Below are 11,172 nucleotides of genomic sequence, written 5' to 3'. Positions count from 1 at the left end.
AAATAAGTAATTCCAGAAATGCTGTCCTGCAACAAAGCAAATCAATTTCAAGGCAACTATTGGTTGGGACACTCACTCCGACACACTCCGACTGGAATGCGCATCATCTGATTTGCTTTCATTTCTGCCCGACTTCATTTCGGGGATCCCCATCCCCCAATCACTCCCCCACAGCCACCCACTGACCTGGCTTTGTTTACTGGTCACAGAATTTTTGAGTTTCTGACAAAATGAAATGCAAATTCAAATTCAAATGAAAATAGAAATGTCGGTGCTATCATCATCACCATCACCTTAATCATCGTTGCAGTCCGTGGGCAGGAATGGGGGAAGTTAGTTAGTTGGCGATTGAGCGACAACTGGTTTAGCTTGACTTTGGACTACGTGACCACAGTTGCATTCAATCAGCCGATCGCGACCATGATCACGATCGCGGTTCAACAGCAGTAGCTGATGCAAGGAGTCGCGACTAGATAATTGTTCCTTCATCGATTTCCACCTGCACCAGCGCCCCTTCTCTTCCCCCTACATCTCAGGACCTGCTGGCAGTGCCTACGTGCACTTGGCACGTACACCAGGGTCCAGAACGAGAACCTTGAAAAGGTTCAAGCCCAACTCAAGGGAATTCCTGGAGCGCTTTCTCAGCGACCGCGTTTGGGGGCCATGATCGTAAATCTTCAACAAACAGATACCTCATTACCTTTAGGGCTTATTCGTAGGCTTGCCCCCACTCTTGGTGGAAGGAAAGGTCGAGTGCCTTGCCAATAATATTTAAAATTGGAGCAATATACAAAAAATGCAATAACTCTGTTCATAGTCACTGTCACCTCATTAGGGCAATGTGGGCAACCATCGTTGCTTAATTGGTGACGAGCCAGTACCCACCCAACGAGCTCAGCCCTCATTGTAGGCCTAGTTAATTTGAAGGTTGTCCCAGATGAGGAGTATTCGAATTTCATCCACAAATCGGTAGCCACTCAATGGAAACGAAACTCGAATGAATGAGACGAGCGAATCTTACAAAGTTGTAAGTAGAATCTTGGTAGATTCCCGTGGAATGTTCGAGTTTTCTTTTCCAATCTTTTCGCCGCATCAAAACATCCAAATTCGTTCGAAGCTATTTTTGGCCTAGGCCTAAAAATTTGCATACTGTTCAGGTCGGGACGGGGTTTGTTTATGGTTTATTGGTGCCTATCAGGTCCGCCCTCAGGGCAACGCAGGGCCTTGATAAATGAAATCTGCGTGGGTGGGCCTGCGGGGGCGTCTCTTGCCTTAGCGTGCCAGTTTCTTTTTCCTCGGACCAGTGCAAAGGTGAAAAATGTGAGCAGCAGTTGCTCGTTAAACATTTAATTACAACATCCACGAGAAAAGTTTGCGGCGTCGCAAAGTAATCAAGATAGCGGTCATTTAATGACGTGAACTGGCGACAATTTCCAATTTGAAAAGCTGGCTGCCCAGCAAAGCGTTACTAACCTTGCCGGTCGGACCTCGATGCTTGATGCTTCAGCCGGTGCTCGAGTCGGTGACAAAACCCGAAAACTGAAACTCGGAAATTGAGTTGCCCGTAATTTGCGTAACTTTTGCGAATGGAAACCGAAAGCTGCGGACGCTGGAGCTGGGAGAGCCGAAGAAACCAAAAGCTAGCTTTCCCCTCTCACCCATCGGAGATATAACTTATTGGGAACCGATGCCGATGGTGCTACCGATCGTGTAATCGATAGACACAGAAAGAAAAGCAAGAAAGGGCAGGCGGGGTCGGGGGCGAGGGACCTAATATACCTACGAGTGTGTCCATATCTGCGGCACAGTCTATCTATACACACACACACGAATCCATGCACATGTTTGGTTGTGGATTCGATTCCGATTTTGGAAAGGGCGTTTTGTAACCCATGCGTGTGTTCGGGCTTCAGCTCCGGTTTTTCTTACCTCGGATGCTGCTGGGAGAAGGCATTGGGGAGATGTCATTAGGCAGTTTGATGGCTGAGCTGACCGTTTGATTTATTTTTCGGACCGGGCGTTTGGCTTTGAAATTGATTTCTTCGTCGCTACAAAAAGACACCGCTTTGTGGTTCCGTTTTTATTGTCTTGGTCACTTTTGCAATGCGACACCGGGATCGGGGCTCTGGCAGCGGCTCGAGCTGTCGAAACAAGTTTTAAAATTCGTTAAAGACAATGTGAAGAAAAAAACTAAAACTATACAAAGCATATTTAGTTCAAACGTCTTGTGACTTGCAGAAATTTTAAATAAGCAAGCCACCTATACACATATAAGAAAAGCATGTACATATGTACCTTTGAATATGTACTATATTTGCACGTTCATGCATATATGGCATGTACGAAGGTAAGCAGCCGGGATCTGAGTGCCAACGGTTTATTTGAGCCAACGGCGAAGCCAGACTCCTTCACGTGCTGCCACACTGTAGCTCTGCTACTACGCTCTTCGCTAGCGATTTTTGGATGCATTCTGCAAATCATTTTCAATTGCGAAAAACCCTTGACGCGACTAAGATATCTGCGGCAAAAGCAACTAGCCGACAGCAGCACCCTCGCAGCCTACAGGTTTTTACAGTCAAGCTTGTTAAGACCGCATGGAGTTGCAGTAATCATTTTGACATTTGTCCCCCTTTGTCAGCGCCGCACGGCACACGGCAGGGCTTGCGCAACTGGAGGCTAGTTTTAAAGCTGATCCGGTCGGGCGCAGACATTTTTTATGTGCAAGCTATTTCCGGCCCGCCGCCCGAGGCGTGAATTTGGTTGAGTGCTAGAGTGGTGCGCCAAACCTGCAATTCAGAGCAACTCGGCTCGGATCTACGCGGTCTGAGGCTAATGACATAGACCTTAGAGTTGGAATTTGGTAAGCATTTACTATTGACTTAGGGGTAACCTAGCTCTAGATGTTTCTGATGCCGAATATGGGCGATTGCTTGATGAACTCGTCCAGCTTGCTATGGAAAAGCTCGGAGGTAACCACCGCGCCGGGCGTCCACAGGGGGTCCCGCACTACGTACTCCACCCAGACCTTGGCGTACAGCTGCTGCAGCAGCTCCTTGACGTTGATAGCGGTCGTGTCTGTGTTGAGAACGAATCTGTGCAAATGAATACGTTATATATAAGTAAGTTAAAGTAACGGCCATGTATTTGAGCTCACTTCAGACCCGAGGGCGTTTCTAGGTAGTGGAGGGCGTATCGGTTTGTCTTGTAATAGAGGAAGCCCTCGCGGGGATCATAGGGAGAGATCTTGCTCACAAACGACTTGATGGAGAAGAGCATCCCGTAGGTCAGCTTGGCTTCCTGCAAGATGGTATAATTAAAAGTTTTACGCATAGGATTTCTTGACGTTGTTACCTCCTCGCGCGTTATACCGGATTTCTTTGTGCGATTCCACTCGGCGTAGTGCATCAGCGTGCCGCACTTGTCGAATATGTACAGATTGAAGATGGTCATCTTGCGACCGTGAATTGCATTGGTAGTGACACGGACTGGCCGGATATTCACCTTCGTTTTTAAATTGAATTACCCTTTACTTTTAATTTTTAAGTAAACAAGCTACCTTTGAGTAGCGTGGGATTTATTGGCCGCACGCCTATGTGAAAGTGAAAATTGTCAAGTCAAAGAATAGAAGATGTTTGAGTACTTGTTATAGTTTTATTTATTTATTTTTTCGATGAAGTCAATTTTTTACCAGTGTGACCGCGGACTTTTCGATACGATATACGGTCTGACCCCCGAACTTAGCCCCCCTAACCACCCTCTATTTAAATAGGTGAACAACTTCTGTTAAACCGCCGGAAACAATACTGTTTTTCATTTCTTCTTGTAGATCCATCCTAACCTTTTCTTTTACTTACGAAATATCTTTCACCTGAACTGCGGTAAAATTTTTCAAGATTCATAATTTTCGTGGAAAAATTTTAATATCCACTGGTCAACAATGGGTTAATTGTTCTCTCACCATGATCGGAAGTCAAATTCGTGGATTTTGATATTGAAGGACTCTCCGCCCTAAACACATAATTTAATCCGATTGATGAATTATATATTCATAATGAGGATATATTCAGGATATTCACCTTCGTTTAAAGCGCTCGCCTATTTTTACCTAAAAATACCAAATCAAAACAGCTGACTTAACAGCGTGGTATTTTTGTGCCTTGGTAAACTACCCATCTCTACGTTTTATTTCAAAAATATCTTTGCTCTATTTATATTTGTTTCATTTATAATTTAGACATTGTTTTTGCAATATATGGGGCGAAATTTCGGTTTACTAAAGCTATGGATTTTCCTCCAATTCTTATTTTTTGTTTTGGTCTCGAATAGTTCCACATACAACGGATATTCTTCCAATTGAAGATAAAGTTTGGCCACTGATTTTGTCCGTATCCCCCTCGCTCTCGGAAATTTCTGCATCGACAGGAATCTAATTTTCACCGTTTCTGGGCATTTCCAAATCTTTTGTACTGCTTTCAAGTACGGGTTCTATGACATACATATAGGCTTCAATATGTTCCTCTTCTTGCGTTCCTCTAGAACATTCTCAGGATGCTCTTTCACAGCAATTTTAAGAGCTTTGGGGAATACTGGATGATACTACCTGATAATTCAAAAGGAGACAAAGTCCTACCTCATTGCGGGTACAGTCCTGTCCCTGTCCTGTCCTGGCCTGTTTGTTGACAATGACGAAGCTATAGATGGGGCGGGTTCGGGCGGCCACTTCTATTTCGATTCCCGGAATCGGGGTCCAAGTTATCTGAAATAAATTTTGATTACTACCAGCAGCCATCATTGAGTAGCTTCCTTGCTCTGCTTACTATTCCTCGAATTTTTTGGTACATCACGTCTTTCCGAATTATTGCGATTACTTGGGGATATGTGCTGATCATGCCTCTCGGAATGGTTACGATTGCTTGGGAGTAGGCTGTGAAGTTTGTTATAATAGGCCCCTTCGGAGGAAATTGGTGCCGGAATCTTCTGAGTCGGAAGCTCGCGGTAGTTGGTCCTCAGGCGCTCGATGGCTTCATCGGGATATTGGCGTCGCGTGACGCCGGACCTGTTATTTCCAGGACGGCGTTGTTTCCCCGCTCTTCCTTCATCCTGGGAGCTGGAGTGTGGCGGTCTGCGGTGGCGCTGCTCCTCGAGGGATCCCGGTCGTCGACGTAACTGCGCGGGATCATCTGAAACCCGTCGGGACCTGAACTCTCCGACACCTGCTGTGTGTTGCGATCCCCTGGCTTGTTCATGATCCCGGTAGGGATACTGAGATCGTCTGTTGAGCCGTTCGTCAGCTTGATTGGACGAATGTCGATTTCTTGTTGAGGATTCAAGGGTTGACCTGGGGGTCGTTCCGCTATGGCTAAATACAGGCGTTGATATTGCCTGATCGGACACCCTTTCGGTTTTGTCTAATGATAAACTTCGGTTATTCTCTGGGGTCGGAGTGGACATTCTTCGTATTTTGTCTGAGGGAGGAGTGGACGATTTTCGGGAATTCTCTGAGAGTGGTGTGGACGATTTTCGGAAATTCTCTGTCGCCCGAGGGGACGATTTCTCACTGGGTGGCGCATTTCGGAAATTATCTACGGGTGAAATGGGCGTTCTTCGGGTGTTATCTATAGGCGGCGTTAGTGATTTTCGGTTATTCTGCTCTGGTATTTTTCGGGACTCTCTCTTTGACGCCACTCCACTACTGCTGTTGCCCACCAATTTACTCTGCGGAACCATTGGGACCAGCATTTTCTTTTTCGGAAATTCCGGATCTGTTGTGCTCGAGTTCGTTGAAATTGTCTGAGCTTCATTATTTCGCATGGTTTGTTGAGGTGGAGTGCTGGAGCCTCGTGGTGCTTGGTTTGGCCCATAATCGGAATTCGCTTGGGGGCGTAAAAGATTATTGGGTACGGTCGGGTGTACGGGGGTTAGACTTACCCGGACTGGGTTCGGTGCTCGTTGTGCCGTAGAATGGCGGCAATCTGGCATTTGTTAGCTCATCGCGGTACTCAGCTTTTTCCGTCGTATTGGGAAAGGAAGCTAGGTAGCTAGGAGCGTATTGATCTCTCCGCGAGGAGCCGGACTCTCGTTGGCTCAGCCCCGGAAAGAACGTATCCCACTGGAAGAGAACACGATGCTTAGATGAATAGATCGCCTCTCCTTCATGGGGACTTACCCAGTAGAAAATACAATAAGCCAAAAAGACGGCAAGGAGAAGGATAGCCGTGAACTTGGTAAACTGAAACAGGACGAAAGCCAAAATTCCGAACAGCACTTCGCAGTGGTGCACGCCGAGAAAGTCAAGGATCTGCCGTATATCCCTTGGGCGGAAGCTGGCAAAGTAGTTCAAGCATGTGTTCACGGCACAGCAGCTTTGGTCCACCAATTCTGTCATTCTGTGTGTGAGTGGAGTGGTCCATAGCGAGGGGAGGGGGATATTGGGGACTAGTGACGCCATTTTTTGCTGGCACAGGACTATGAATGTTCCATGAACTGAGTGAAACGGCAAAGGTGGGCAGAATGTTCCGTTTCGTCAATTTTGAATTTGAATGTTGGGGCGATTGATCTATGCGTTGTTTTGAATCCGATCATAGTGCTGTTAACCCTAGCCCTTTCGCTCACTATACCTGGAGGCCATCGTTATTTCGAAGTTTTGCTCGATATATAGATTGGTCGGGTAGGATATCGGAACGTGTCAGCTGCTTTCGTAAGGCCGAGCTTGTGAAGCCTTATAACCCCAGCAACCTATTCTCAGGAAAGCTACTCTGGTCAGCCATACTTAAACGGCTTTCCAAGGTTGTTAAATGAAAGCTCGCTGCTTCATGATCTTCGACTTGTTAAGCCTGTGCTTTCACTGGGTCATTGACTCTGCTTGACCCCAAACCCATGGACTCGAACGATAAGCCAAAGAATGGTGATGCAACGATACATAACCGATCTGTGGATGAATGAAAATGTTAAATTGTGAATTCCACCCATTGAACACGGTATTATTATATTGGAAATGGAATGCGTTTCATTTTTAGCAAATAATAACTTAATGATACGTAAATATTACAAATTAAAAACTATTGTGTTCTGAAATCTAATCCTCTATGGATTGTTCATTTTCTATTGGCATCTCTTTAGGACTTCTTGCGGCTATGCATTTCACAAAGGACTTATATTCTGTGGCGTATAGAGCTTTTGAGGTGTCTGCACATCCAATGCCCAATAGTTTCTGCTCGGCTAATGTGGCCGGAGGCAGCACATTGATTCGCTTCGGACCACGTACGGGCATCCAACCGCTGACGGGGGCTTTGTTGGCTAGCATAGTGCCGCGAATGGCAAGATTGAGACCCATTACGGGTAGGGCATCGTCACGATACTCATTGAGCATGAAATCTGATAGACAGAGGTCATTTATGGCGGGCAAAACATCTTCAATGTCTCGGAAATGCGGCAGATAATTGGCGTGGATGAAGTTGACAAAGTTTCTAGGCTCGGTGCAGAAGGCTTCGGTCAAGACCTCAGGGCTGTGCTGCAACCGCTTCTCCTCGTTGCCTGCAAACACCAGATGAAACAATTATTGAAGGTTCAAGCTCAGCGATAATTGTTATACATACACTTTGGATTCAACACACGACCAACTGCGTGCATCAGGGTAATGGATTCGTCGCGTCCAATCGACTTCAGGGTGTTCTGCATTTTGCGTTGGCGTCCTTTGCTGGTAACGCTAACATTCAGTTGTTTGGTGGGCATGTTGGGAACTCCTTTCAAGGCGCTGAGATGTAGGTTGATCAGGGCATTGCGTATGTCGCCCTGGGCCCCGACAACTATTGAGTCGACTACTGTTGAAGAAGGCACTTTATACAACGCCTTGTTCCCCTTCTGCTGCATGATGGTACAGAATGTCTTCATCGACTTTTGCATAATTGTGGCTGCGATCGAGTTAAAGCTGATATGGTTGATGCGGTGTTTGGCTTTCAGTTGGTCCGGGAATAGCTTGTAGCTTATGTTCAGACCCCGAGACTTGGAATCGGCTACGATGAAGACCAACGGGGATTTGCCATAGATGGAATATTTTCTGTAAAAAAAGGTAGTATTACTCACAGGTAAGGAATGTTTTTTTAGGGGTACTTGCTCTAGCAATTCGTCAAAGTTGGCCTCAGCGTCACTGAGCAGTACATTTGGAAAGTCCTCTACCAGCACAAGTCGCTTATTCTGCGCATTCAGCAGGGATTTGTAACGCGAGGCACGCAGCAGAAAACTCTTAAAGGCCTCCAGATGCGAACCCAGGTATGAGCCGCCACTGGGTTGATCGCCCAGCGTATTAATAACCTCACAGTCCACAGGATTGATCCACTCTTGCAGCTGATATCCAAATTCCTTGGCGAGCACCTGTAATGTGGCTGTCTTTCCAGCGCCTGTTGGTCCAGTCAGGAGGCATATCTGTGCGGGAACTTTCCAACGCATGGCCTCGCAGTGACGCAGCCAATCGCGCAGCTCGTCAATCTTCTTCGGATGCACGGCCAGCTCCTCGCTGCTGGTGGGGGCAAAACTCTCCATCCATTTTTCGGTAACCGTTGGCGGCGACTCACTGTTGTCCCCACATCCGTCTTCATCTTCTGCCGTCATATCCACTAAGGCGGCGGCAAGCGTAGGCGTTGAATTCCCATTTCGATTTCTTTGAGTTTTGGTTGACGCGTGTGGTGTGCTTCTCGTGCGCTTAGCTGGTGTGCCCTCCGAAACGGCGGTGGTCTGCGTCAAATTAAATTCACTGAAAGCGCTTTTTATCCACGGTTTCTATGCATTTATTACTGTATTAATTGTATTAAATTAGCTACATTCAAATTGTTTACCTTTCGTGCGCTCATTTTTTGTTCTGTCTGGAAAAATAGCCTAACGCCTGACAGAAATTGCCAGAAAAAATATACTAACGCGTAAGCGGGTTTGGCGAAAAACTCGAATATTTTAAATTGTTGTAGAAATTAAAAGTAATTGTAATTTTACTTTTCGTTAAATATATATTTAAACATAACGTATGACAAACTTTTGTTTTGATATCGGTATATAGGGGAAACATTGAGAAATTGTTTATGGTCGAAACAACCAGACCCTTAACAGACGCGTCTAACAGCCAGAACTCTGTTATCACAGCTGAAAACAGCTGTTTCGGTTTTGTCTGTATTGCTTTCTGCGATTTTATTTTTAAACTATTAATTTTCTTTATCAGTTACTACTTTGATTCCCTCCCGGCTACCGCCTTAACCTAACCTAACCTACTACTTTGATTTAACTTTAACTGAGGCGATACCACATTACAATATATTAATAATATAAAACGTCAAATGTTACGACGCACCATGGCGGAGTTTGACATTAAAGCCGGCCTGCAGCAAGTGTTGAAGCGCATCGACGAAGTTCTGTTGCAGCGTCCAAAAGTGAGACTAGCCGCATGACACGGATCTCGGATCCCAATCAATCATTTATAAATCGCAATCATTTATTGAAGGAAATCCAGGCTGCAAAGCCTCTCTTGGTAGCTGTAAGCAAGACAAAGCCAGCAGATGCTGTTATAGAGGCGTACAAGACCGGCCAGCGGGATTTCGGGGAGAACTACGTGCAAGAACTGGTGGAGAAGAGTCAGCACCCGGAAATACTGGCCCAGTGCCCCGATATCAAGTGGCACTTCATCGGCCACCTGCAGAACAACAAAATTAACAAAGTGCGGTGGTTCAAACTGTATTTGATTATCTAAAGCGTTCCTTTATTGCAGATACTATCTCTCCCCAATCTTCACATGATCCAAACCGTAGACAGCGAGAAGCTTGCTACCAAGCTGGATGCCGCCTGGTCAAAATTTAAACCAGACACAGAGCCGCCACTCCGGGTTCTCATTCAAATCAATACCAGCGGCGAAGAGGGTACATAGGCTAAGACCAGTCAGACGAGCCCACCTACTACTTACTTCTTACTACTACTTACTTACTTTGCAGCCAAGAGTGGCATCGAGACGAAGGAAGCGCCCAAGCTCTACCAGTTCATCAGCAAAAACTTGAAGCATCTGCAACTGGTGGGCATCATGACCATTGGAGCCTTTGGCTTCGACTACAGCACAGGGCCCAATCCAGACTTTGTCTCGCTCATGGACGTGCATCGCTCTATCTGCGAGGCCAACTCCCTGACCCCCAACTCCGTGCTCGTATCCATGGGTATGTCGAACGACTATGACAGAGCGGTATGTTAAACTACTCACTTGCTAGGAACCTCCTGTTCATAATGCTCTGCCCGCAGATCGAAATGGGCAGCACCGTGGTGCGTGTCGGCTCATCTATTTTCGGACATCGCGCTGTCAAGGCATAAGGCGATCGTCGGCGAGGAATGCGCTTTCGGGTCCCTGGCCGAATACAGTTGCTTCTCAATGACGTCCCACCTCCCAACTATATGCACAAAATATCCGAGCGATGCGTGGTCTCCATGATCGTCTGTGTATACGATGGAAATAATAATACATACATATGTGTACATATATATTGAATTAATTTGGCTTTTAAAATTAGAAAATGTTGAGGTAAACAAATATTATGTGTAGGATATGTTATTACTTCCTTCTCCACTGTTTGGTTTTTAGCTATGCTTTGTATGTCCACGTTTTTCCTCCATAAAAAATATATCCAAATTGCAAATATATCCATCCATTAATATTGTCAAATGTGAGATACACGTACCTTTCGTCCACCTTGGAAAAGCAAATAGATATGCCGTAATTTTCATTAATTTCAACATTCTTTTTAATATTTCTTGCTTTATTTTGCACTTTGTTCTATTTTTAGTTTTGCATACAATCAATGCTACATCGGGTATAGAACTGTGGGTAGTTTTCTTTATATTTTCTTGTTTTCTTGGCCATATGCCAAATCGTCGTCTGGTTATGTGCAAATGTTCCGAAATTTTGTTGCTAAAAATCACTTTCAATGGAGCACGAAGGAGATTACATTCAAAATCGAATTCTATTGTGTCTGATCCATGAAGTATGAATTATGTTTTACGTGATTTAGTCTGATTTATAGACTAAGCTTACATACATATACATATGTATATGTAGATTGATAATTCCATTAGAAAATATTTTGGACGCAGATTAAAATCAAAGCCAAATAAATGACGCCATTTAATTTTTCTGTTCCAATTAATCATAAC

General features: G+C 45.2%; 4 protein-coding genes across 5 annotated transcripts; 1 reads left to right on the top strand and 3 right to left on the bottom strand.

Moving 5' to 3' along the window:
* Positions 1-2,850: 2,850 nt before the first annotated feature.
* Positions 2,851-3,701, bottom strand: LOC108157497 (trafficking protein particle complex subunit 1). 2 transcript variants are annotated; one of them, XM_017289596.2, is made up of 4 exons: positions 3,557-3,701; positions 3,352-3,501; positions 3,155-3,297; positions 2,851-3,092 (listed from the first exon to the last, which is right to left on the bottom strand). In XM_017289596.2, the coding sequence occupies exons 2-4, from the start codon at positions 3,448-3,450 to the stop codon at positions 2,897-2,899; spliced, it is 438 nt and encodes a 145-aa protein (XP_017145085.1). In that variant the 5' UTR covers positions 3,451-3,501; positions 3,557-3,701; the 3' UTR covers positions 2,851-2,896. The 2 variants fall into 2 exon arrangements, with proteins under 2 accessions (XP_017145085.1, XP_033245515.1); XM_033389624.1 differs by having other exon boundaries at positions 3,352-3,701.
* A 463-nt stretch (positions 3,702-4,164) lies between these two features.
* LOC108154057 (uncharacterized protein DDB_G0287625) lies at positions 4,165-6,545 on the bottom strand. Its single transcript, XM_033389623.1, has 5 exons — positions 6,167-6,545; positions 5,929-6,109; positions 4,818-5,873; positions 4,631-4,756; positions 4,165-4,574 (listed from the first exon to the last, which is right to left on the bottom strand). Exons 1-4 carry the CDS (start codon positions 6,446-6,448, stop codon positions 4,692-4,694), a joined length of 1,584 nt encoding a protein of 527 aa, XP_033245514.1. The 5' UTR covers positions 6,449-6,545; the 3' UTR covers positions 4,165-4,574; positions 4,631-4,691.
* Positions 6,546-6,983: 438 nt separating this feature from the next.
* Positions 6,984-8,931, bottom strand: LOC108156739 (cell cycle checkpoint protein RAD17). Its single transcript, XM_017288398.2, has 4 exons — positions 8,832-8,931; positions 8,114-8,775; positions 7,596-8,056; positions 6,984-7,533 (listed from the first exon to the last, which is right to left on the bottom strand). Exons 1-4 carry the CDS (start codon positions 8,844-8,846, stop codon positions 7,076-7,078), a joined length of 1,596 nt encoding a protein of 531 aa, XP_017143887.1. The 5' UTR covers positions 8,847-8,931; the 3' UTR covers positions 6,984-7,075.
* Positions 8,932-9,128: 197 nt separating this feature from the next.
* On the top strand, positions 9,129-10,660 carry LOC108156740 (pyridoxal phosphate homeostasis protein). Its single transcript, XM_017288399.2, has 5 exons — positions 9,129-9,413; positions 9,485-9,697; positions 9,749-9,896; positions 9,969-10,210; positions 10,267-10,660. The coding sequence occupies exons 1-5, from the start codon at positions 9,321-9,323 to the stop codon at positions 10,333-10,335; spliced, it is 765 nt and encodes a 254-aa protein (XP_017143888.1). The 5' UTR covers positions 9,129-9,320; the 3' UTR covers positions 10,336-10,660.
* Positions 10,661-11,172: the final 512 nt, after the last annotated feature.

Source organism: Drosophila miranda, chromosome 2 (assembly GCF_003369915.1).
Source record: "Drosophila miranda strain MSH22 chromosome 2, D.miranda_PacBio2.1, whole genome shotgun sequence".
Classification (NCBI taxonomy): Eukaryota; Metazoa; Arthropoda; class Insecta; order Diptera; family Drosophilidae; genus Drosophila; species Drosophila miranda.
This window is presented reverse-complemented; position numbering and strand designations above follow the sequence as displayed.

What these genes read in the sequence shown, in the direction of transcription:
- LOC108154057 (XM_033389623.1), bottom strand. Translation starts at nt 6,448, where the DNA reads ATGGCGTCACTAGTCCCCAATATCCCCCTCCCCTCGCTATGGACCACT. An exon ending in GAGCACCGAACCCAGTCCGG is followed by an intron (nt 5,874 to 5,928) that starts GTAAGTCTAACC and finishes TACGCCCCCAAG; the next exon opens with CGAATTCCGATTATGGGCCA. An exon ending in ACCAAAAAATTCGAGGAATA is followed by an intron (nt 4,757 to 4,817) that starts GTAAGCAGAGCA and finishes AATTTATTTCAG; the next exon opens with ATAACTTGGACCCCGATTCC.
- LOC108156739 (XM_017288398.2), bottom strand. An exon ending in AACTTTGACGAATTGCTAGA is followed by an intron (nt 8,057 to 8,113) that starts GCAAGTACCCCT and finishes CTTTTTTTACAG; the next exon opens with AAAATATTCCATCTATGGCA. An exon ending in TCGTGTGTTGAATCCAAAGT is followed by an intron (nt 7,534 to 7,595) that starts GTATGTATAACA and finishes TGGTGTTTGCAG; the next exon opens with GCAACGAGGAGAAGCGGTTG.
- LOC108157497 (XM_033389624.1), bottom strand. Translation starts at nt 3,450, where the DNA reads ATGACCATCTTCAATCTGTACATATTCGACAAGTGCGGCACGCTGATG. An exon ending in CCGGTATAACGCGCGAGGAG is followed by an intron (nt 3,298 to 3,351) that starts GTAACAACGTCA and finishes ACCATCTTGCAG; the next exon opens with GAAGCCAAGCTGACCTACGG. An exon ending in GAAACGCCCTCGGGTCTGAA is followed by an intron (nt 3,093 to 3,154) that starts GTGAGCTCAAAT and finishes TCATTTGCACAG; the next exon opens with ATTCGTTCTCAACACAGACA.
- LOC108156740 (XM_017288399.2), top strand. Translation starts at nt 9,321, where the DNA reads ATGTTACGACGCACCATGGCGGAGTTTGACATTAAAGCCGGCCTGCAG. An exon ending in TTCTGTTGCAGCGTCCAAAA is followed by an intron (nt 9,414 to 9,484) that starts GTGAGACTAGCC and finishes CATTTATTGAAG; the next exon opens with GAAATCCAGGCTGCAAAGCC. An exon ending in AGAACAACAAAATTAACAAA is followed by an intron (nt 9,698 to 9,748) that starts GTGCGGTGGTTC and finishes CCTTTATTGCAG; the next exon opens with ATACTATCTCTCCCCAATCT.